This window comes from Sinocyclocheilus grahami, unplaced genomic scaffold (assembly GCF_001515645.1).
Source record: "Sinocyclocheilus grahami isolate Dianchi unplaced genomic scaffold, SAMN03320097.WGS_v1.1 scaffold710.1, whole genome shotgun sequence".
In the NCBI taxonomy this organism is placed as follows: domain Eukaryota; kingdom Metazoa; phylum Chordata; class Actinopteri; order Cypriniformes; family Cyprinidae; genus Sinocyclocheilus; species Sinocyclocheilus grahami.
Genome location: NW_015505889.1, coordinates 143,447 through 165,255, shown reverse-complemented (window position 1 = coordinate 165,255; position 21,809 = coordinate 143,447). Strand labels below are relative to the sequence as shown.

Below are 21,809 nucleotides of genomic sequence, written 5' to 3'. Positions count from 1 at the left end.
ACAATAATAGTTGTGGTCGTAGTTGCAGTAATAATAGTAGTAGATGGCTTAATACAGGCCAGATAATCGGTCAAAACGGGATGCATCTCAGCAAATCTATGTACTCTTTAGATGACCCACAATTCTTTCTCTTATAATTATGTTAGTTAATCTTTTGAAAAAATGTCAAAATTGTCTTCATATGCTCCTCATCATGTGGTTCCAAACCGGTGTGATTCTGTTACTTCTATGGTACAAACAAACGAATAAACAAATAAATACATACATACATACAATTTTTTGAAGAATAATGGTAACCAAACAGTTTTGGTGATGGTTGACTCACCAAACACCATTATGTTCCACAGAAGAAAGAAAGTCACACCGTTTCGGAACAAACTGATGGTAAGAAGCAACTACAGGCTTGGTGTTTATGCATTAACCTGTTACAAGTCTAAAGTTTGGGATCAGTCTACAAATTTATGAATGAAAGTTTGGATGAATTTGATTTTTAAATCTAAATTTTGAATGAACATATCATGCAGTCACATTCAGACAAATTCAAATTGTATGTTACTCAGATTCCTCTCCCTCTCTCTTTATCAGGATTAGACTGGTAAACCGAAGGCATTATGAAAGCTTCTGTTGGAGTGTGTGTGGTGTTCGTTCTGGCTCTGGTGGGGCTTGGTATGTTTGCACCATGCAAAAGATGTGTTTTTGTCATATTTTGCATTACTATTCTTGCAAAACAATTTATCTCTTTCTTTGTCTTTTAAGGCTCTGCCATTAAATGTTACAGTTGTAAGGACTACACGGGCACATGCTCTAAAATTCGAAACTGCTACTATGATGATGCCTGTGTGTCCGTCTACGAGAGAGGTGCCAGCTCACTCATTCTTAGAAAATAGTGTCTTTCTGTATTCTAACAAACCATTTCCATGACCCTTTGACTTTGCATGACATATCTCTCTGTTAACCCCCTTTTCTTCTAGGTGGTGACACATACAGGCAGTGTATAAAGTACTCCGATTGTAACTACGACGCAATCGGTGAGAAATTTCCCAAAATGTCCAGCTTCAAGTTCTCCTGCTGTACCACTGACCTGTGTAACACAGCACCTGTGTCCGTGTCCAGCCGCTCTGTGCTGGGAATACTGCTCTCACTAGCACTCTTCTGGTGGGGTGTTCTCTAAAACGCTTCTGCATTGTTCCTCGTAAAGCTGGTAGTGGTATCATGCAGTGAGAATGCAGAGATCTTCTATATCTTGAGTTAAGTGGTCAAAGAAGCATTCACAGCTTAAATCTCAACTGTACGTTAAAACTGTGTGTGCTCACTGCTAAAGCTTGTAAGCTAAAGCTTGTATTTTTTTTTAGTTTTGCACTTAATAGTGAAAGGGAAACCATCTGATTATAATTTATTGTATTCAGTGCTGCTTTATGTATGTGTACTCTTTCACGGCTAAACCTGTTACCCAGAAAAGTGGTACGAGTGAGTGGGTTACGAGGGATGCTGACATTTTCAAAGGGTTAATGTATCATACCATCGTCATTTTCATAAAAACCCTTTACACCTGCTTTTCCTCTGCCTTGTTTACAAATGTCTCTTTTAAAACTTAAAATCTCTTGAAAAACATTGCGTGCAATATGTAGACATGTAGTCTTTTCAGTGTGCTGATTAGCTTTTTGTTACCACTATAGCCAGCGAAACTTACTGAACCTTTATGTGACCAATAAAAGGAACATGCAGTTTTATGCAAATTGAGAGTTTGAGAATTCTGTTTAATATTTACAATGATTCCTTATAGCTGTTTATTGGCAACTTACTATGCTGGAGCTGTTTAGTGTGTAATTTATGTTGTAAAACAAAATGTGATGTCTCTTCAGCTAATGTTAACCACATTACTTAACCATTTGAAAACCCCATAGTAAAAAAGATTCAGCCATAGGGTCTTTTAACAGCCATGACTAACAAGTATCACTGCAGCACCCCATTATTTATAACTATTATTTATGTGCTTTGTTTCAGGATTTTTTTTCTGGAGTTAATTAATATAATTAATAGTTCTCTGTAAAAATAACGTAAATAAATGTTTTTTGGCCATTCCCTTTATTGCTTTAAAAGTGACATAAACTATTCCTTATTTGTGGAATGTCTGCCCAGACTGATAATAAAAGATAATAAAAATATTAAATATGTGAATATGTATATATATTTCAACTACAGATGTAATTATGCAGATCAATGTGAATAAGAAAAGGGATACTGTATGTTAAATATGAATAGTGTGTTGGGTATTGTTTGGGTATCATTATGTATCTGCAACTGTTGTTACATTCAGATTTAGGCAAATCTCTTAAGAGATTTAATCAAACTCTATAGATTCGTCTCACAGAATATGCTGCAATTTCAAATATTTCCTTTTTCTAATTTTTCTAAACACTTTAATATAATTAATAGTTCTCTGTAAAAATAACGTAAATAAATGTTTTTTGGCCATTCCCTTTATTGCTTTAAAAGTGACATAAACTATTCCTTATTTGTGGAATGTCTGCCCAGACTGATAATAAAAGATAATAAAAATATTAAATATGTGAATATGTATATATATTTCAACTACAGATGTAATTATGCAGATCAATGTGAATAAGAAAAGGGATACTGTATGTTAAATATGAATAGTGTGTTGGGTATTGTTTGGGTATCATTATGTATCTGCAACTGTTGTTACATTCAGATTTAGGCAAATCTCTTAAGAGATTTAATCAAACTCTATAGATTCGTCGCTGCAATTTCAAATATTTCCTTTTTCTAATTTTTCTAAACACTTTTTTTATGGGCATGTTTCATTTTATAATGGATTGTTGCATTTTGATGGTGAAAAAATGATCAAACATAAAAGATCTGAATTCATGCTGAGGGCATTGCAAATATCAAATTCATTTTGAGGAATGCTTAATATTTTCTAATACATATAGAATTAAAGGCATGCAAATATAAAGTAGGTTACAGTAAGTACAAGAATTGGATATACACAATTATTTATATTGCATGCTATTTTTAAAATAAGAACTTATCTTGTACCACTTAATGTCTGTACATCTCCAGTTATGCATGGCTCTAAAATGCATAAATATGGTCTATCAGTTATTTTCTGGTTGGAGTTATTGGACACTGATGCAAGAGATGGTACATAGTTCTGCTTATGTACAATTTATAGTTTGACCCAGTGCTCTGCAAACAGAGTGTTTAACTCATGTCATACATATGACCTCACAACCTTTTTATAGACCCTCACTATTTGTACAGCTGAGATCAATTGGGAACAAGAGAGAAAAATCTGTGAACATCTCTCTGGCACTGAGTGGCTAGTGTGAAGTGTATATTCTACATATACCTGTATATGTTATGCAGTAACCAGGACCATCACAGGACAAAATCTTTAGGGTGGGCCTCCCACTGGCTCAGTGTTTTTTTGTTTTATTAAATAATTGGTCTAGACAAGTTCAAATAGATATGCAAACAGGAAATTTCATCTGCTTCTTCCACTGCTAATAAAAGTCTCTCTGAGCAACGTCTCATCTCCTGACTATTGTACTCTGCACATATTCATTACTAGTTTGAGATACAAGTTACATTTTTAAATATTTGTTGTGTGTCATTGCGTTGCATCATAAATAGCTGTCCTGTTGACTCTGTCAAGATTTTCTTCAAGACAAAAGACTTTCCCTTTTTCATTCTGATTGAGAGTGTCAACATGCAAAAACACACAAAGCCCACAATAGGGAATCCCTGAGATTGAGAAGCGTTTAAACAACACAAGACTCAAATAGTTCAAACTGGACCTCAGACATGCAGCTGAGACCAAATACAAGCAACACAATAAATGTATTAGTTAAACAGAGGCAGATGAACAGTTCACATAATTGTATATTATAATGTGAGACTGACTATTTATAAGATAATCTGTTATAATCTAAGATATGTTTCCAAATATATGAACATCACATTTCACGTTAATTTTGCCATGTTTGATATGGCAAGTTTATTGTTTATTTTCTGCAACCCACCATACCAAAATCTCTTGTCCAGACCAATTTTGGAAGAAGCAGTCAGAAATAAGACTTAGAAAATTATAAACTTGTAGTTAGCTCCTATATAAGTTCCTCTGTGATTGTATTCTTCGAACTTCTCCCAAAGTTTCAAGTAACCCATTATTTGTAAGAATGCATATTATATTTGCTAATACAACCTTGTGTATGAAGTGGTAGTGTTGGCCAGAGGTATGCTGTTTGATACAGTGAAAGACATTGTTATGTAAAGCTTCTTTCAAGCCTGAGGTTTACTCAGTTTACTCAGTCTGTTAAAGAGCAGAAGGACTGTTTGGAGATCTCACAAAACTGCTACAGGGTGGTCCTATGAGAGAGGAGGACAGAACAGAAAAGGGAAAGGACACAAAGAGGAGATGGTCTTTAAAGAGCAGACACTTCCCAGTAGGTGAGACACAGAAATAAGCATTCGATTCTGAGAGAGGGAAGAAGTCGACAGATATCAAGAGAAAACCATGGATACATAGTAAATTGTGTCCTTCTTTTAAAAGATCTAAAAACAGAGAGAGACCAACCACAGAGAAGAGAACACTGGGCACATGTATTAACAGAAGCAGAGGCAAACTCTTAAGAAAAACAGGTATGAGATAATTTGGTTCATGGTGGATGTCCACCTGAGGCATGATAGAGAAGCATTGCTTTTGTGGGATAGATTTTATTAGTTTTTCTTGTATATGTAGTATGTGCATCACTAGATTAATACACAAAAGAGAGAATGAGATGCAATTACTTTACTTTTATTTATTTTTTATTGCAGAATTATTACTGGAAGTGCATGTATTTACTGATGTGGATTATCTATGTCCAAGTATAACATACTCTGCCAGGTAAAAAAAAGAAAATTCACTGTTTGTATTTAAATAAGCAAATACTTCCAATTCTGGCATGTTATGTGTTTGACAAGTTATTTTAACCCTACCTGATGATATTTGTTAAACAACCACATCAGAATAAGTATCCTATGGCCATATTCCAAGTCGACAATGTCAAGATTCATCAGGCTCAAATTGTGAAAGAGAAATCATGAGAAGAGACTTTAACCCTACTGAAAGTCTCTGGGGTATACTGAATTAGACTTAACAGAGTGGTTGGATTCTCCTACTGTCAACAAGATCTCAGCCAAAAATTTATGTAACCCTTGATGGAAATAATTGTTGAAACAATGCCACAACGAATGCAGAGCGAAAGCTGAAGGCGATCCAGCAAAAGCAGGTGCAACTGTTTTTGGCCAGGCAGTGTATAAGCTGGTTATTTAGGGGTTGAGAATGTATATGATACAACCAGAAATTATGAGAAGTTCTTTCTCATCTGTTTTTAATGCACAGCTTCCAATAACCTTTTATCTTTTGTCTGTGATATCCCACAGAAATTGACGAGGACAGAGGAGGAAGGAAGTGTCACTGACTCTTCCAACTATAGAATATTTGGGAAACTCCCAAATATAGAATCCAGGGGAAAGACAAGTATTCCCATCATCATTCTTCTTCCAAACCATTCTTCCCCTCTCAAGCCCTTATAAAGAAACTCTCAGTTCTCTTTCCTGCTCATATCATCTACTTGCTGTCTGCACTAGGTGCAAGTGTGTGGCTCTCAGATGTCCGGGTCTCTGTCCTTCCCTTCACCCTTGCCCTTTCCCTCATGTGACTACAGAGAATGGTCTGCAACCTGGGAGCTGATTCCGAGCGTGTACCTCCTGGCGTTTGTCGTGGGCTCCGTGGGTAATGGCTTGGTGCTATGGGTGTACATGGACCGCTGAGCGAGAGGCCGCGGGAGGATTGGAAGCGGTTCCAAATCTTCCCAGACCCCCGATCCCCCTCCTTATCCCTCCGCTATATCTTCTCGTACAGTAACAGAGTCTTTAATAGCCAGTCTAGCATTGGCTGACCTGGCCTTCGTTATGATCCTGCCATTGTGGGCGGCATACACAGCACTGGGCTACCACTGGCCCTTTGGCCATATTCTGTGTCAGGTGAGCAGTTACATTGTGGCACTGAACATGTATGCGAGCATGTTTTCTCTGACTGGGCTCAGCGTGGAGCGTTACTGCGTCATCACACAAAAGTGTGGCAGCAGCTCAAAGCAGGGACGGTCAAACACTTGCGCCAAGTAGATTGTGGGTAGCATGTGGCTGGCGGCTGGAATCCTGGCACTTCCTGCTCTGCTTCTGCGGACTGTTAGGGAGGTGGATTTGGAAGAGGGAGATGATGGCGATGGGCAGGACGGACATGTGTCCTCCTGCTTATGTGACATGGACTACTCCAGCTTGATCTCAAGTGAGCTGGACCCAGCAGCTTCGGAGCAGGCAGAGCTGATGTGGTCAGCAGCTTTGGGGTTAAAATCAACTCTGCTTGGCTTCCTGTTACCTCTTGTAGTGCTCCTGCTCTGCTATGGCTGGCTAGGGTGGCTTCTTTCCCGACACTTCAGCCTAGGCCCGCGTCCTGATTATACGCACCAACGCAGGCTCCTCCGGATCATCATCACCCTTGTGCTGGCCTTCTTCCTCTGCTGGCTTCCCTTCCACACCAATAAGACACTATCCACTATGGTGGAACTGGGCATTCTTCCTTTTTCCTGCAGTTTTGACCAGTGGTTGGTAGCGGCCCATCCATACTCCATCTGTCTGGGCTATGTGAACAGCTGTTTAAACCCTCTGCTGTATGCTTGCTGTGATCCAGATTTCCGGAAGCACTGCAGTGGTCTGCTTGTGTGCGTATGGGTCAAATGCAGAGGTCAGAAGGGGGAAGAGGAGAATGAACACCACAAAAGTTCACCAATACCATCTGGGACACATGAAGTGACAGTTGAAGAGCAATGAAGAGAGATTTATTTGGCAGACTCTGTGACAGCTGAACTGTTTCTGTGGAAAATTCTTAAGAGGACTGTGAGAATCAGATTATTCTTTCCATTCATCTGTGAGATTTAGCATGAACTTCACCTCCTCAAGACAACAAGATGCCAACATAGTGTGGGAACTGATAAACAGACAGGATCCAGTGAAGGTTTTCCCATGACATTATGCCTGAAGAGTAAAGATGAGCTTTCAAGTTCTAGATGAAATAGAGCTGCATCTCCCAACATTATGATGCAATTCTGACTGTTTGCGCAGTGTGGGTATGTTGTTGAATTATGAACCGGTTAAGTATGATATCAGGCCTTATGTTATTTATTATTTTTTTTTACATGTAACCACACTTTGAGAGCCTGTTTAGCCCTATCAGTGATTTCAGGATCAGCAGACATGTATTTTTGTATTTATGAATGTACATTTCTAAAATAAAATTAGAAAAAAAAGTTGAAAAGTTCTTCAAACCCAACAACGTACAGTAGATTGATTCCTACAAAAGGTTTAAACCAAGCAGCAACCTTCCGGTTTCTCTCGTGAAACCAGGGCCAGCGCGTGCATATAGGTGAACTAGCCTAGGGCGGCAGTACAGTCAGGGCAGCAAAAAGGACAGAGATTTTAGTTTATCTTTTGGGCATTCTTTGGAATTATTGCACTCATATCAACAAGTTATCACCCCTTAGTTATTCTAGCTCTAAATTAACTTAGCTTCATACATGGTAATGCCGCTCCCGCGCTGTGCCCCACCTGAGCGGCATCAATATCACATGCAAAACACCCTCATGTAGCCTACTTCCATAAATGTCATCAAAATGAATAAAACTATCCGGACCTGAATGACTTTTGCTACTGGTGATGTCTGATGAATTTCAAAGCCCGACGCACTTCTGAAAGGAAAGATTATAGCCTACTGGCATGGGGGAGACACAGGTGGACCAAGTGTAGGCCTATAGTGTAATCCAGGGGTGCCCAGTTGTGTTTGATCAGGGTTTTAGCTGATCTTTGCAGGAAGGTAGATCTCCAGGAACAGGGTTGGGCACCCCTGGTGTAATCTATTAGATAGGCATGTTCATCCACGTACATCCAAACACATACATACACATACATCCACAAAAACAAAACGAAAAAAAAAAACCTAAATGAAACCAACAGCAGTTATTGAACACCTAAATAATAATAATAATAATAATAATCAAAAATAATAAAACTTTTCATCTTTCATTGGTGCGTGAGGAGGGGGATCCGCCAAATGAGGTTATCGGAATTCGGAGGTGCTGGACCCGGACCCAGCTTGTTCAAATTACACCCTGACTACGAATAGGGATTTCGGCAGTACGAGCACGGCTTGAACAGATTTTTATGTCTCTTAGTGAAAATGAACTACAGAGACTTGTGCTTTCCGTGTTCGAGCTGCTTACCAGAAATTCTTCCAAATCTTCCCATGGCCACTTCAGGCCTGTGCATACACTTAATTTGCTTTTGTAGCTATACTAGTGATTATTTTTATTAATTTATAATTTTTATGTTGCAGTAGGAAGAAAATGTATAATAAACAGAAAACACGCCCGTGTCTGCTTTATTTTAACACAGTTGTACCAATAATCAAAATCTCCAGTCTTTCGCATGCATCTTAAAAATTGTGTTTAGTTGTGATTGCGAAGTGGGGGTGGCACGGTAGGGTTTTGCCTAGAGCGGCAGTTGAGCTCACGCCGGCCCTGCGTGAAACTAACACGGAAGTGACTAAAACTGCAATTCACCGACTGGCCGTTAGAGGCTGGCTCCAAAAGGTAGTCAGTCCCATAGACTCCCCATGTTAAACTGCCCAACTTTACAGCAGAAATGTTTTTTTACAGCCTGGTACAAAAAGTGGTTTTGGTCTATATAGCTAATTTTGCCCTTCGTGACAACTGTGAGGGGGGGGGGGGGGTGATTTTTTTTATAACTCATCAGTTTAAATTATATTAAGCCTTAAAGTTCTGCATAATTAAGGGAATGGCCACTTGAGTGACAGGTGGATTGCCGCTGCTGTCTCCACCATCGAGCTAGGTGGGCGTGGTTTCAGCAACCAGCTCCCGCCTCTTTGCCCATTTTCGATTACCCGGGAGTGGCGCGCAGTGACGTGCTGCCAAGATGGCGACAGCCCGCTCCGCCCACTTTGAGCTTCAAAAACACTCTCCAGAAAACTACGGGTGACGTCACGGAAACTACGTCCATGTTTTTATACAGTCTATGGTTTAAACACATCAGCACTAACAAAATGTTTGTCTGAGGATTTCTACTAGCCTGACACAGCAGCATTCCCAGGTATAAAAACAAAAAAAAAGTACACTTCTATAATGTACTTAAAGTACTCTATGTTCACGCACTACTTTTGTACTTAATATACAAAAAATTATTCTTTAGTACTTCGTAAGATAAACTTAAGATCAACTAAGTGTACTAAACTGTGATATTTTGGGACACCGTGAATATGAAATTCACGAGTTATACTCGGCTTGAGTGCCGAGTTCAACCCCTCTCATTATGGTATTCCTACTACCTAGAGGGAGAAAAACAGAAATAGAAGAGGAGATGGGGAGGTGGAGGGATGCCGGAAGAACTGACGCTGGGACGGTGCAATGAGAGCTGCTTATATAGGCTCCTAATGATGATTGACACGACTGAATGATTAGACTCCTCCTGAACCTATGTTTGGAACTTCATTAAAATGCACTTTTAACATACTTTTTCTGTATTTAAAAAAATTATTTAGTCACCACTTGTAGTACATCTGAGTGTACTAGTGTATGAAAGATGGGTTCAAGTGTACTACAAGTGGTAACTAAATACATTTTTAAATGCAGAGATAGTACAGGTGCATCTCAATAAATTAGAATGTCATAGAAAAGTTCATTTATTTCAGTAATTCAACTCAAATTGTGAAACTCGTGTATTAAATAAATTCAATGCACACAGACTGAAGTAGTTTAAGTCTTTGGTTCTTTTAATTTTGATGATTTTGGCTCACATTTGGCAAAAACCCACCAATTCACTATCTCAACAAATTAGAATATTTTATAAGAGCAATAAAAAAAACATTTTTTAGTGAATTGATGGCCTTCTAGAAAGCATGTTATTAAAAGAACCAAAGACTTAAACTACTTCAGTCTGTGTGCATTGAATTTATTTAATACACGAGTTTCACAATTGGAGTTGAATTACTGAAATAAATGAACTTTTCCATGACATTCTAATTTACTGAGATGCACCTGTATGTTAAAAGCACATTTTAGTTCATATTCATGGTGTCCCAAAATAGCACAGTTGAATACACTTAGTTGAGCTTAAGTTCATCTTAAGAAGTGCCAAGGAATCATTTTTAGTATATTAAGTACAAAATAAATACGCAAAAATAGAGCACTTTTAAGTACATTATGGAACTTTTTTTTTTTTTTTTTTACCTGGGTTAGCAAAACCAGTGGTATGAATTTGGGGGAGGACTAACTGTATGAGCAATGGCAGATGGGGAGCGTTTGCAAACAGTCACTTTTGCAATTACATTTGACACTTGTGGTGTAAAATTACACAAATGGAAGAGCTTAGTTACAAAACTAGGATTATTCACTACTGGTTTTATACTATTAAAAAAACAGGAACATATGTAGAAACAACACTTGACACCTTGATAGAAAAAAAAAGCACAAATAATGGAAAAAAGGTTTGTGTTTTAATGTACTGAAAGACAAAGTTTAACTGAAAAATATCCCATAAGTGATCACTGTGAGGCAGTCCAATCTGATTTCGGTTGATCTGTCTCCAACAGAACCAGGTAATTACACAGAACAGTAATGGATCCCAGTAGCACAGGTTTACAGGTGTACCTGATCCGGCAGTTGGACCTCTTTCACGCCCCCCCCCCACACACACACACACACCTCTACTGGGTTAAGCATAGTACTGCAGATTGGCTTTCTTCTTCGCCTGCACCTCCAGAATGCCCTCCATATAGTCCTCATGGTTAAGTTCAGTGGCCCCACGGCGCAGAGCAATCATGCCCTAACACACAAAAGCAAACAATACACATTTAGGTAACATGCAATAACAATCAGGAGCGTGAGTGTTTAAGTGGAGCATTAAAGTGTGTAATTTTGATTCAGATTTGCAAATAAAAATATATATATTTTTGTCAGGTATCGTCAGACTACCTATATCAGGTTGTATCTTGCATTAAAGCATGTGAATGAATGAAATACTTTAGTACACATGTGCCCCTTTTTGGAATCAAACTTGTCACACAAATGACATTCAAGTCCTGGGCCTTCACCACAACGTTAATACCACCCTAAAAAAGAGATACTAGCAGTAAAGGTAATTAATTTAAAGGGGTCATATGACGCGATTTCAAGTTTTCCTTTTTCTTTGGAGTGTTAAAAGCTCTTGGTGCATAAAGAAGATCTGTAAAGTTGAAAAGACTAAAGTCTCAAATCCAAAGAGATATTCTTTATAAAAGTTAAGAGTCAGTCACGCCTACCTAAAACGGCTCGTTCTAACACGCCCCCACATATCTATGTCACTATGTGGAAATATTAGCATAATGCCACCCAAATGTGCACGCAAAGAAAGGCGGCGTGGTTTCAGGAACAGCAGTAGTGTTGATGCAGCCATGTTAGGAAGACGCTGTGTTTCAGTGCGAAAGCAAAAGCACTTTATTTGGCCCTTCCGGAAGTAGATGCAATTAGGAATCATTGGTTAAGATTTATTTACAACAGAACAGCACAACCCAGATGTTCGAATTTGTGCAATGCATTTTATGGACAGTTTTTTGAACCTAGAAGAGTACAAGGCTGGCTGTACACAAAGGCTATTTAAAAAAAAAGAAATCATCACACGTCAGCTGTCTTAACCGCGGCTTGTGTACTGCATCATCACGGTGTCTGTCATGTGACTCTGTTGCCCTTTCGGGCTTGAACTGATGGTAAAACTAACGACATTATTAACTGTCTTGATATTTACTTTGAAAGCTTAAGCTGCGATTATGGTAAGGGACGTTACATTTCCGACGCGTGCTTGTGGTGTTCGGCCAATCACAATGCACTGTGTTAGCTGGCCAATCAGAGCAGACTGCGCTTGTCAAAGGAGGGGGCTTTGTTGAAATTATGTGTTTGAGAGAGGCGGGGCATAGAGGACCTACAATAATGTACAGTATTTGAAAAATAATGTGTTTTTTGAACATTAAAGCATGTCAACATATTCTGTTACACCAAATACACAAAATAATGATCTTTAAAATAGCATCATATGACCCCTTTAAGGTTGCAAAGCTCATACTTACAGCTTCAACACAAACTGCTTTACATTGAGCTCCATTGAAGTCATCAGTACAGCGTGCCAATTCTTCATAGTTCACATCAGGACTATAGCACACAAAGTCAAAGATACCGTCATGAAATAAATGGTGGGAGAGAACAATGCTAATTTTAGAGAATTGTTCAAATTTGCATAGCAGTTGAACTTCAGTTTTACAGACAATAGACAAATGACTATCATGCAATCCAATAAAACATTAAATAAGCTCTGAAAGTTTTGTTGCTTTAACTTTATTCTTCATTCTTTAACTTCTTGCCCACAAAAACTGTGCTCTACCACTGCAAATGTCTCATCAGTTGATGTGCAAAAATACAAAATGACCATTTAAAAGCAAATGCCCCACCTAACAGTAAAACATATATTAACTCAGAACAACACCCAGGACCAGCTGAAACACAAAAGAACAAATGTTCCATACCAGACATTCATCTTGCGTGAGTGAATCTGCATAATGCGAGCACGAGCTTCCTCGTTGGGCATGGGGAACTCAATCTTACGATCCAGACGACCTGAACGCAGCAGAGCCGGGTCAAGGATATCCACCCTGTTAGTGGCAGCAATCACCTTGGGACACATCATAAAAAAATTAAAAAAAAAACTTGACAGGGCTGACAGGTCCACAGTTATGACAGAAACATATGGGCTCAAGTGTGTACCTTCACTTGCATGTTGGGTTGAAAGCCGTCTAACTGATTGAGTAGCTCCAGCATGGTCCTCTGCACCTCTCTGTCTCCAGCCTTCTCACTGTCAAAGCGCTTGGTGCCGATAGCGTCCAGCTCATCAATGAAGATGATGGAGGGAGCTTTCTCCTTGGCAAGAGCAAATGCATCACGTACCAGTTTGGCACCATCACCAATAAACATCTGCACAAGCTGAGGGCCAGCCAACTTCAAAAAGGTTGCCTGAGAAAGGACAGTAAAAGAATTTTAAAGTTTAATGTAGGGATGCACCGATATGAAAATTTTGGCCGATACCGATAACCGATTATTCTTTATTTTTGAAAGCCGATAACCGATATGTTAGCCGATAAATCTATATCCAAATTGTTATATACTTTTTGAGAGCCTGATTACAAAAAAGGTCTCATCATTAAAAGCCACATCCCAAACACTTCAACATAAGCAGCCTAGTTTGAACGGTGTACGTTTTAAAAATATTTTTACTCTCCCATTACCAAATTTAGTCATAAAAAAGTCTTACAAATAAATAAAATAATGCATAAATAATGCAAACAAGTCACTGGACATCATTACACGTGTAAAGAATCAAAATGAATGCGCCATAGATCAATAAAACGGAATAGCCTCTGCACGGACAATAATTAAATGATTTTAATGACTAAACCATATTGTTGATGAAAATAATAAGAGAAAAATACAAGTGGTTGTTGTTATTAATAATATATCAATGATTTTGAAAAAGTAACAAATTAATACCACTGTTTTAAATAGCAGCCATTGAGCTGCAGCTCAAGCTGAAGCTGAAGAGCTGAATGAACACGGTAAACTGAAGCGTTTTGCTGGCAGCTTATTTAACTCAAGGAAATGCATCCTGAGATTAATATTAATACAACATAAACATAATATTACAACTTATATATGTACAAAATGACGCAGTTATTGCATGCTATAGTCAGAATGTGTGATCCTGTTGTGGATGCGCTCTTCCCATAACAACGCGCTGAAACACGGCAACTAAACCCAAAGAATTCACAACGTTTTATTATAATAATGTTCTCATTAGAATGTTATATACACGACATTCCCAATCATAGTTATTAATGTTGTGCACTGCTGTTTGAGTTTATCACCGGTAAACTGAAGCGATCTTTTAACTTAACCAAACACATTCTATGTGAGATAAATCAGATATACATCAAATAAACACAATATTACAACGTACAATTGCACAAAAGGCTGCAAACGAACAGCACGCATCTGAAGTGTCTCTGAAGGAAATAATGCATTATTTATCGGTTTTAAGATATCGGCCAAATTTTCTTATCAGGCCGATACCGATAACAGAAAAAATGAGCATTTATCGGCCGATACCGATATGGTGGCCGATATATCGTGCATCCCTAGTTTAATGCATCAACAAAAACTGTAGAGCAGGGGTGTCAAACTCAATTTCTACTCAGGCCATATTTGCATTATTTGTATCCCCAAAAGGGCTCAAAGAACCAACTGAATTACTTTTTTTTTTTACTTTTTTTAAACATCACCAGTTTTTGGAAATAGACTTAATTTATTAATTGATTTTCTTTAATAATATTAATGTAACAAACATGTACGTGATGCAGTTCATTGGTTCAATTTAACAATTAAATTTCAATGTTTCCCCTAGTTTTACGGCTTTGAGGGGCATTTATTTTCTGGACTCCTTTTTAATGGTTAAATTAAATTTTATTAATAAAAAAGCCTAATGTCTAATTAATTAAAATCATGAAACTTAAACAATTTAACATCAATTTATTAAAAATGTAACAAAAATGTTCGTGTTTAAGGGCCCTAGGAAATGTTTTATTTTTCTCAACCTTATGTTTTATTGTCACCAAATTCTGTTTTAGCACGTCTAATTATTTAAAAGCATAAAAACAAGTTCCATTTATTCTTACCTTATGATTTTTTGCTCAGAAATTCTGTGTTGTGTATTTAAATTTTTTAAGGCATAAACATTAATTTAATCTATCTTTTAAGTAATGAAAATTAAACAAATTTTATTTTTTGGAAAATAAAGGTCATTTAATATTACAATTAAAACATTGAAGGAATATTGTATGATTATTCCTTAAAAATACGTTTTTAATAATTGTAATAGTAGTAGTAGCAGCAGCCTATTACGTACATTCTACTGAACAATAGTAATATACTTCTGCCGCAATGCCTTCAAGTTAAACCAAACTTTTATTTTGACGGGTTGCAGTGAATACCTTTACATTTCTGTGTATATGATACGAGGATAGTTTTACTCAAATGAAACGGTCAAATGCAGTCATGAAGGGACTCTCGGAGCAATTCTGGAGATGTTGTTCATGTATTTATGTCCTCATTTAGTGAGACAGCAGACCACCGCAAGCTTCACGCGCGCTTCAGTACAAATAACTGTTAGTAAACAAAACCACGCGTCTGCGCCATTCATTAACACAGACAACATAGTTGTTTTGTGGCTTAATATTTACAAATACTAGTAGGAGTGGGAGTGCGCATCGGGGCGGAACTCCGCTGTGCGTTATACAGAGAGTGCGACCAGAACGTAGAGACTAAAATGACATGCCGTCGTGTAAATAAGATAAATAACATAAGGCTATTTAGTTTGTTTAATAAAAGAACAAGGTATAGACCTGTTCTATCGGAAAGGTAACTTTAAATGACTTCTGTTGTGATCTGGCGCTATAGAGAAAATATAATTAAATAAAATTAACTTGACCTTCAAGGGGGGCTGGGGGGGCCGTTGGGGGGGGGCGGCTAATATAATGGCAGGGGAAACACCGGAATTTGCCATGATGTGATGCCATAATTTCTATGTGTTGCGTGTTTCAGAGCGAAGCACTGTGTTGCATGCAAGCTGCTCATGACGGTGTTTTCTGTATCTCAGAGCGGCTCGGTCTGCAGTAAATGCAGAGATGGATTTTATGAGGAGGAGCATCTGCTCCGAGTTTGGGTCGCCTTTAACCTGCATTTGGGAATGCAACATCCACCAAACAAAACTTGTAATAAGAAATGCTTGAAAATAAATGAGACACTTTATTAAGGGTCCCTGCAGTTTTGCATCAAAATAAAAAGTTTGATGGTTTAACATATGAAAAAGAAGAAATTAGTAATACTGATACTGATAATTGTACTGTAAAATAGTTTTTTTTCTTAAATACTATAGTTTTTCAGTGAAATATCACAACAGTAAGCAATCACAATTGATATCAGAAAAATAATAAAACAGAATATAACAGCCCTAACTCTGATGGTTCTCTCTCGCTCAGAGACACTGCACCTTGGTTTGGGCTGCGCAGGCTCTGGCCAGCAGCGTCTTTCCTGTGCCTGGCGGTCCGTACATCAGATTTAATATTACAATTAAAACATTGAAGGAATATTGTATGATTATTCCTTAAAAATACGTTTTTAATAATTGTAATAGTAGTAGTAGCAGCAGCCTATTACGTACATTCTACTGAACAATAGTAATATACTTCTGCCGCAATGCCTTCAAGTTAAACCAAACTTTTATTTTGACGGGTTGCAGTGAATACCTTTACATTTCTGTGTATATGATACGAGGATAGTTTTACTCAAATGAAACGGTCAAATGCAGTCATGAAGGGACTCTCGGAGCAATTCTGGAGATGTTGTTCATGTATTTATGTCCTCATTTAGTGAGACAGCAGACCACCGCAAGCTTCACGCGCGCTTCAGTACAAATAACTGTTAGTAAACAAAACCACGCGTCTGCGCCATTCATTAACACAGACAACATAGTTGTTTTGTGGCTTAATATTTACAAATACTAGTAGGAGTGGGAGTGCGCATCGGGGCGGAACTCCGCTGTGCGTTATACAGAGAGTGCGACCAGAACGTAGAGACTGAAATGACATGCCGTCGTGTAAATAAGATAAATAACATAAGGCTATTTAGTTTGTTTAATAAAAGAACAAGGTATAGACCTGTTCTATCGGAAAGGTAACTTTAAATGACTTCTGTTGTGATCTGGCGCTATAGAGAAAATATAATTAAATAAAATTAACTTGACCTTCAAGGGGGGCTGGGGGTGCCGTTGGGGGGGGGCGGCTAATATAATGGCAGGGGAAACACCGGAATTTGCCATGATGTGATGCCATAATTTCTATGTGTTGCGTGTTTCAGAGCGAAGCACTGTGTTGCATGCAAGCTGCTCATGACGGTGTTTTCTGTATCTCAGAGCGGCTCGGTCTGCAGTAAATGCAGAGATGGATTTTATGAGGAGGAGCATCTGCTCCGAGTTTGGGTCGCCTTTAACCTGCATTTGGGAATGCAACATCCACCAAACAAAACTTGTAATAAGAAATGCTTGAAAATAAATGAGACACTTTATTAAGGGTCCCTGCAGTTTTGCATCAAAATAAAAAGTTTGATGGTTTAACATATGAAAAAGAAGAAATTAGTAATACTGATACTGATAATTGTACTGTAAAATAGTTTTTTTTCTTAAATACTATAGTTTTTCAGTGAAATATCACAACAGTAAGCAATCACAATTGATATCAGAAAAATAATAAAACAGAATATAACAGCCCTAACTCTGATGGTTCTCTCTCGCTCAGAGACACTGCACCTTGGTTTGGGCTGCGCAGGCTCTGGCCAGCAGCGTCTTTCCTGTGCCTGGCGGTCCGTACATCAGAACTCCCTTTGGTGGTTGGATCCCCAGATTCTCAAACTTCTCTTTGTGGTTCATGGGCAGAACAATTGCCTCCACCAGCTGCAAAGAGCAAAGCAGTGAGCTCAGAAATAAGTCAACTAACATTCTGTCTACAATACTGCCATTGTGAGCAACTTCAATACCTCTTGAATCTGTTTGTCAAGGCCACCAATGTCACTGTACTGCTCTGTAGGCCTCTCATCCACTTCCATGGCCTTAACTCTAGAGTCATACTCAGTGGGTAGAGTCTCCAAAATCAGGTAAGAGTCTTTATTCACACCCTGTGAACAGCAGCAGATGCAAATTCAACACATTTCAAAGCAAAAGAGACATTTCAAACAACATTATTTAAGGTTGTGAATATCCTGAACTAACTCGTCAAGGGAAATGAATTCTCACTTACCACAAGATCACCAGGTTTCAGTTTCTCAGCATCCACCAAACCAATCACAGGCAGGAAATAGGTCTGCAATTATAGTACTACGTCATACACTATAAAACCATTAAGCTAAAGTTACATGAATCAGTATTTCAAAAGAAAAACACAGAGGAAAATGTTAGTGATGGAGGAAGGAAAAGCATAATGGCCACACAACAACAAAGCTGAAGCTGTTCAAATTACAGAATTGACTCACCTGCCGCGTGGAGGTTTTGATGACGGCACACTTGCCCTTCCTCTGCGAGTCCAGATCAATATTGGCTCCATCCTCCTCTTGGTCATTAGGATCTACATCAAGCAGCTTCCATTCAAACACACAACACATACAAACTTGAAATCCCATGCACATACTAGATGCAGACAAAAAAAGCTCCTTATATCCCATTGTAACACTCTAAATAAGATGTCTAGAGGAAAGGAGACATTTTACCTCTATGACGTTGGAGACGAGGTAGGGCAGAGTCTTGTTCAAGCGCTTTGAGTGCCTAGAAAAGCGCTATATAAATGTAATGAATTATTATTATTATTTAAAAAAAAGATGGCATATACTTTCATCAATCAAATTACAAAACACACATTTCAAATCAATATCTTTTAATAACCTCATTTACTGGATAAATACAATGAATAATTCTAAATGAAACGTCGCAAATCTTATTGATGACACATCTCCTGGAGATCATAAAAGCCTCCTCCCAGTTAATGTCCTGGAAGCGGAATTCTAATTTTTTTTAGCTGGGGGTATCCTAAAAGGCAGACAAATCTGTTTAAGAAAATGATTATTGCATTTTTTATCAAGAATACTTATACCATCTAACTTTAAATTTAAGTCACTAGTTATATTCAAATCAAAAGCATCAGCAGCCCGCAGCAAATGAAGCAGACCAGAGCTATAGCATCAAAGACCACTGCATAATCCTTTGCAGAAAAAGATTGGAGTAAATTGCCTGTTAAATTGTCAGCTTTTCACAGGCAAGTGCTTTTGGCTTGGAAGTTAATTTACAAGCACAATTTTTCTCCACACCAGTATTATATCAGGAATAATTGTAATATTCTCTATAAACACAAGAGTGTATTTATGAAAACCTGGTTTGATGAAGGGATTATTTTGGTAGGACAGTTGTTGAATTCTCAGGGGTATTTAATGACGTATGATGAATTTCTTTCATATTTTAATTTCCCTGTAACCCCAAAAGAATATGCCTCTGTAATTGGAGCTATCTCTTCTAGTATTGTGTCTTTATGTAGAGGTATTTCATACTCTAAACGTGCTTCTTTACTTCACCCCGCTGACACTTTCTGTGGCAGAATTTGTTTTTCATCTAGCAAAAAAATAAGGCTATACGTTTATTATTTAAAAAAGGATGTAAATGGTTCATTCTGTTCATTACACCCAGAAACGGTACCTCATATTTTCTGGCATTGTCAATACAAAGAGGTTATGGTGGGAGGTTTCTAGATTTATAAATGACAAAGTGTTGTGCAACTTTCGTCTACTATATGAACATGTAATATTTGGCTTTTTGAGCTATGACAAGAAGTTTGAAAATGAGGCTTACATTATCAATCTCTTGATTATACTTGTTACATTTCATAATTCACCGTTGTAAGTTCAGCAATCAGAAACCTCTTTTTTCTGTGGTGCTTAAGGAATTAGATATCTATAGAAGCACCATTAAGGAGAGTACAAACAAAAAAGCTGTAAAAACTGTGTATTTATTTAGTGTATTTAAGTTATTGTGATTTAACAAGGCCTTTCATTTTTTCATTATTTTATTTTATTTGTTGGTTTTATATATACATGTATAGTTAATATGTACTTTTTATGTTTTTTTGTGTATACCCGTGGCACTTTTGTTTTGTATTTGTAGTTCAAGCATTAATAATAATAATAAAAAAAATCTCTTGGAGTAAAGTAAAAAAACATCAAACAAAAAACATCAACCAAATCCTCCAATTACTTAACAGTGTGTATTTATATTATATTAATATTATATTGTTCTTTAATCTAAATATGTGGTTTTGAGATATTTAAAACAAAAAAAAGCATTGTGTATTTTTGTTTGTCCCGGGACACTACTAAGGACATTTTGTAATGTGGGGTGTTTTTTTTCTTCATATAGAAGCACATGTTCAACAGTTGTTATACATAGTCCTGTTTCATGTTTTCCTATTCTGGATATAGAACAATTTAATCCAGTTATTATTGTGTTGTTTTTCCCTTTAACTCATCTTGCTTAGTAGGCCTAGCCTACACGAGTATCAACTTCAGGATGCTCAGCTGCTTGTTTTGCTGGGTCATCAGCTTTGGATTCCCACATGTGCAGGTACTCACACGAATCTTAGCATTTTTTCCCCCATATTCTGTAATTTAAGCAAATGTAGAAGGATTACATAAACTATATTTGGTTGTGATGTAGACTTTACCACATTCAATGACTGACCTTCCTCTGCCCATTCAAGGGCTAAAGATAGCCAATTCTGTTGTAAAATCTGAAACATCATTAGATGTCCTCTTCTTTAAGCTCACTTTGAATTTTGGGATATATATTGATGACGCTGTATGACCAGACCAACATTGCATTATTAAATGAAATGCTAGAAATGCTGCAGGAGAGGATGAAAATCACCTTTCCGTACTCTCCATACTCTATAGTATTTGGTACACAAATAGTACTGTATAAAATCTGTTTAAAATTACATATACTCACATAAAATTAAGACTCCAGCCAGCCATATCAATATGACATATTTTACACCACGTGTACTTTATCTGCTATGTTGACCAGAAAAAAAAAAGAAGAGTGCGTCTTTAAACATACCAAAAAAAGTATATTGTAGCATATTAATATATGTAAGTGCTTAATGTGGTAATATCAAAGGCATTGAATATGATTGATGTACAAAGTCATATACATTACTTTATAGTTATACATAATTGTAGACAGGACACTTAAACATTACGCTTAGCTACTTTAGCTTAACTTTGGTTGATACTAATAATTTTAATAGCATATTTTTATCTTTTCGAAAACATTTTATATCATCAAACTAAACTGGCAGATCCCTCTATTGCAGACCCCTGGTTTAAAAATCCAGAGTGGTTCATAAAACCTCATTTAATAAATCAGTTTTCATACTTTCTTGCACCATATGTGAATAATATAAACGCTATTCACAGTTCTTTTTAAACTGTATTTCATTTACTTTGTTCTCCAGACAATGACAAATTTGAAAGTGAAGAACAACGTTACAGCTAGTTCCTGAAATGATTCTTTATGTATAGCACCCGTCTGTTGTGCAGATGATGGACGACTAAGACACAAAGACCAAAAAAGCATTCTCACATTTATTTGGGTCAATTAGAAAGTCATTAGAAATAAAAATCTCAATTGATTGTTACTGGACCAGAGCTCTGATGGAGATGCGGCTGGAAATTGCCCTCCACAACACGCACTATTCTAACTCCCTCACTGATATGAAGCCACAGAGGCTCTTATCTGTCAAAATCACCAGGGTGGAGACAAAGCTTAAAGTTATGCAAAACACATCTGGCAGACATCAGATACACAGACAATGCAGTGGTATAAGGTGCTGCATAACCTTCCTCTCACATGAACACACAACGCAGTCTACTATTAACAGGGTAGAGAAATTCATGTTTGTCGGTCAGTCAGCCAGTGCATGAACCAGTAGAGACAACAGCAGG

The 21,809-nt window shown here is 37.5% G+C and overlaps 3 protein-coding genes across 3 annotated transcripts in view; 2 read left to right on the top strand and 1 right to left on the bottom strand.

Annotated features, from left to right (window-relative positions):
• Positions 1 to 1,798, top strand: part of LOC107560108 (CD59 glycoprotein-like) — a 2,541-nt gene extending 743 nt beyond the window's left edge. The window contains exons 2-4 of the mRNA XM_016244168.1: positions 586 to 666; positions 757 to 858; positions 972 to 1,798. Of these exons, the coding sequence (XP_016099654.1) occupies positions 612 to 666; positions 757 to 858; positions 972 to 1,171 (357 nt within the window). The 5' untranslated portion in view covers positions 586 to 611 and the 3' untranslated portion in view covers positions 1,172 to 1,798. The remainder of the gene's footprint in view (positions 1 to 585; positions 667 to 756; positions 859 to 971) is intronic.
• A 3,357-nt stretch (positions 1,799 to 5,155) lies between these two features.
• LOC107560106 (apelin receptor B-like) lies at positions 5,156 to 7,960 on the top strand. Its single transcript, XM_016244167.1, has one exon. The coding sequence runs from the start codon at positions 6,208 to 6,210 to the stop codon at positions 6,898 to 6,900; it is 693 nt and encodes a 230-aa protein (XP_016099653.1). The 5' UTR covers positions 5,156 to 6,207; the 3' UTR covers positions 6,901 to 7,960.
• Positions 7,961 to 10,613: 2,653 nt separating this feature from the next.
• Positions 10,614 to 19,511, bottom strand: LOC107560088 (26S protease regulatory subunit 6A-like). Its single transcript, XM_016244139.1, has 10 exons — positions 19,507 to 19,511; positions 18,531 to 18,585; positions 18,297 to 18,401; positions 18,065 to 18,127; positions 17,805 to 17,942; positions 17,578 to 17,721; positions 12,930 to 13,175; positions 12,692 to 12,837; positions 12,239 to 12,320; positions 10,614 to 10,962 (listed from the first exon to the last, which is right to left on the bottom strand). Exons 1-10 carry the CDS (start codon positions 19,509 to 19,511, stop codon positions 10,852 to 10,854), a joined length of 1,095 nt encoding a protein of 364 aa, XP_016099625.1. The 3' UTR covers positions 10,614 to 10,851.
• Between the last annotated feature and the right edge of the window lie 2,298 nt (positions 19,512 to 21,809).

Bases quoted from the DNA above. Each gene is read 5' to 3' on its own strand.
- LOC107560106 (XM_016244167.1), top strand. From the start codon at position 6,208: ATGTGGCTGGCGGCTGGAATCCTGGCACTTCCTGCTCTGCTTCTGCGG.
- LOC107560088 (XM_016244139.1), bottom strand. The intron at 18,402-18,530 runs GTAAAATGTCTC...TTTGAATGGAAG, and splicing joins TCGTCTCCAACGTCATAGAG to CTGCTTGATGTAGATCCTAA. The intron at 10,963-12,238 runs GTAAGTATGAGC...TTTGTGTGTTAG, and splicing joins AAGCAGTTTGTGTTGAAGCT to GGCATGATTGCTCTGCGCCG.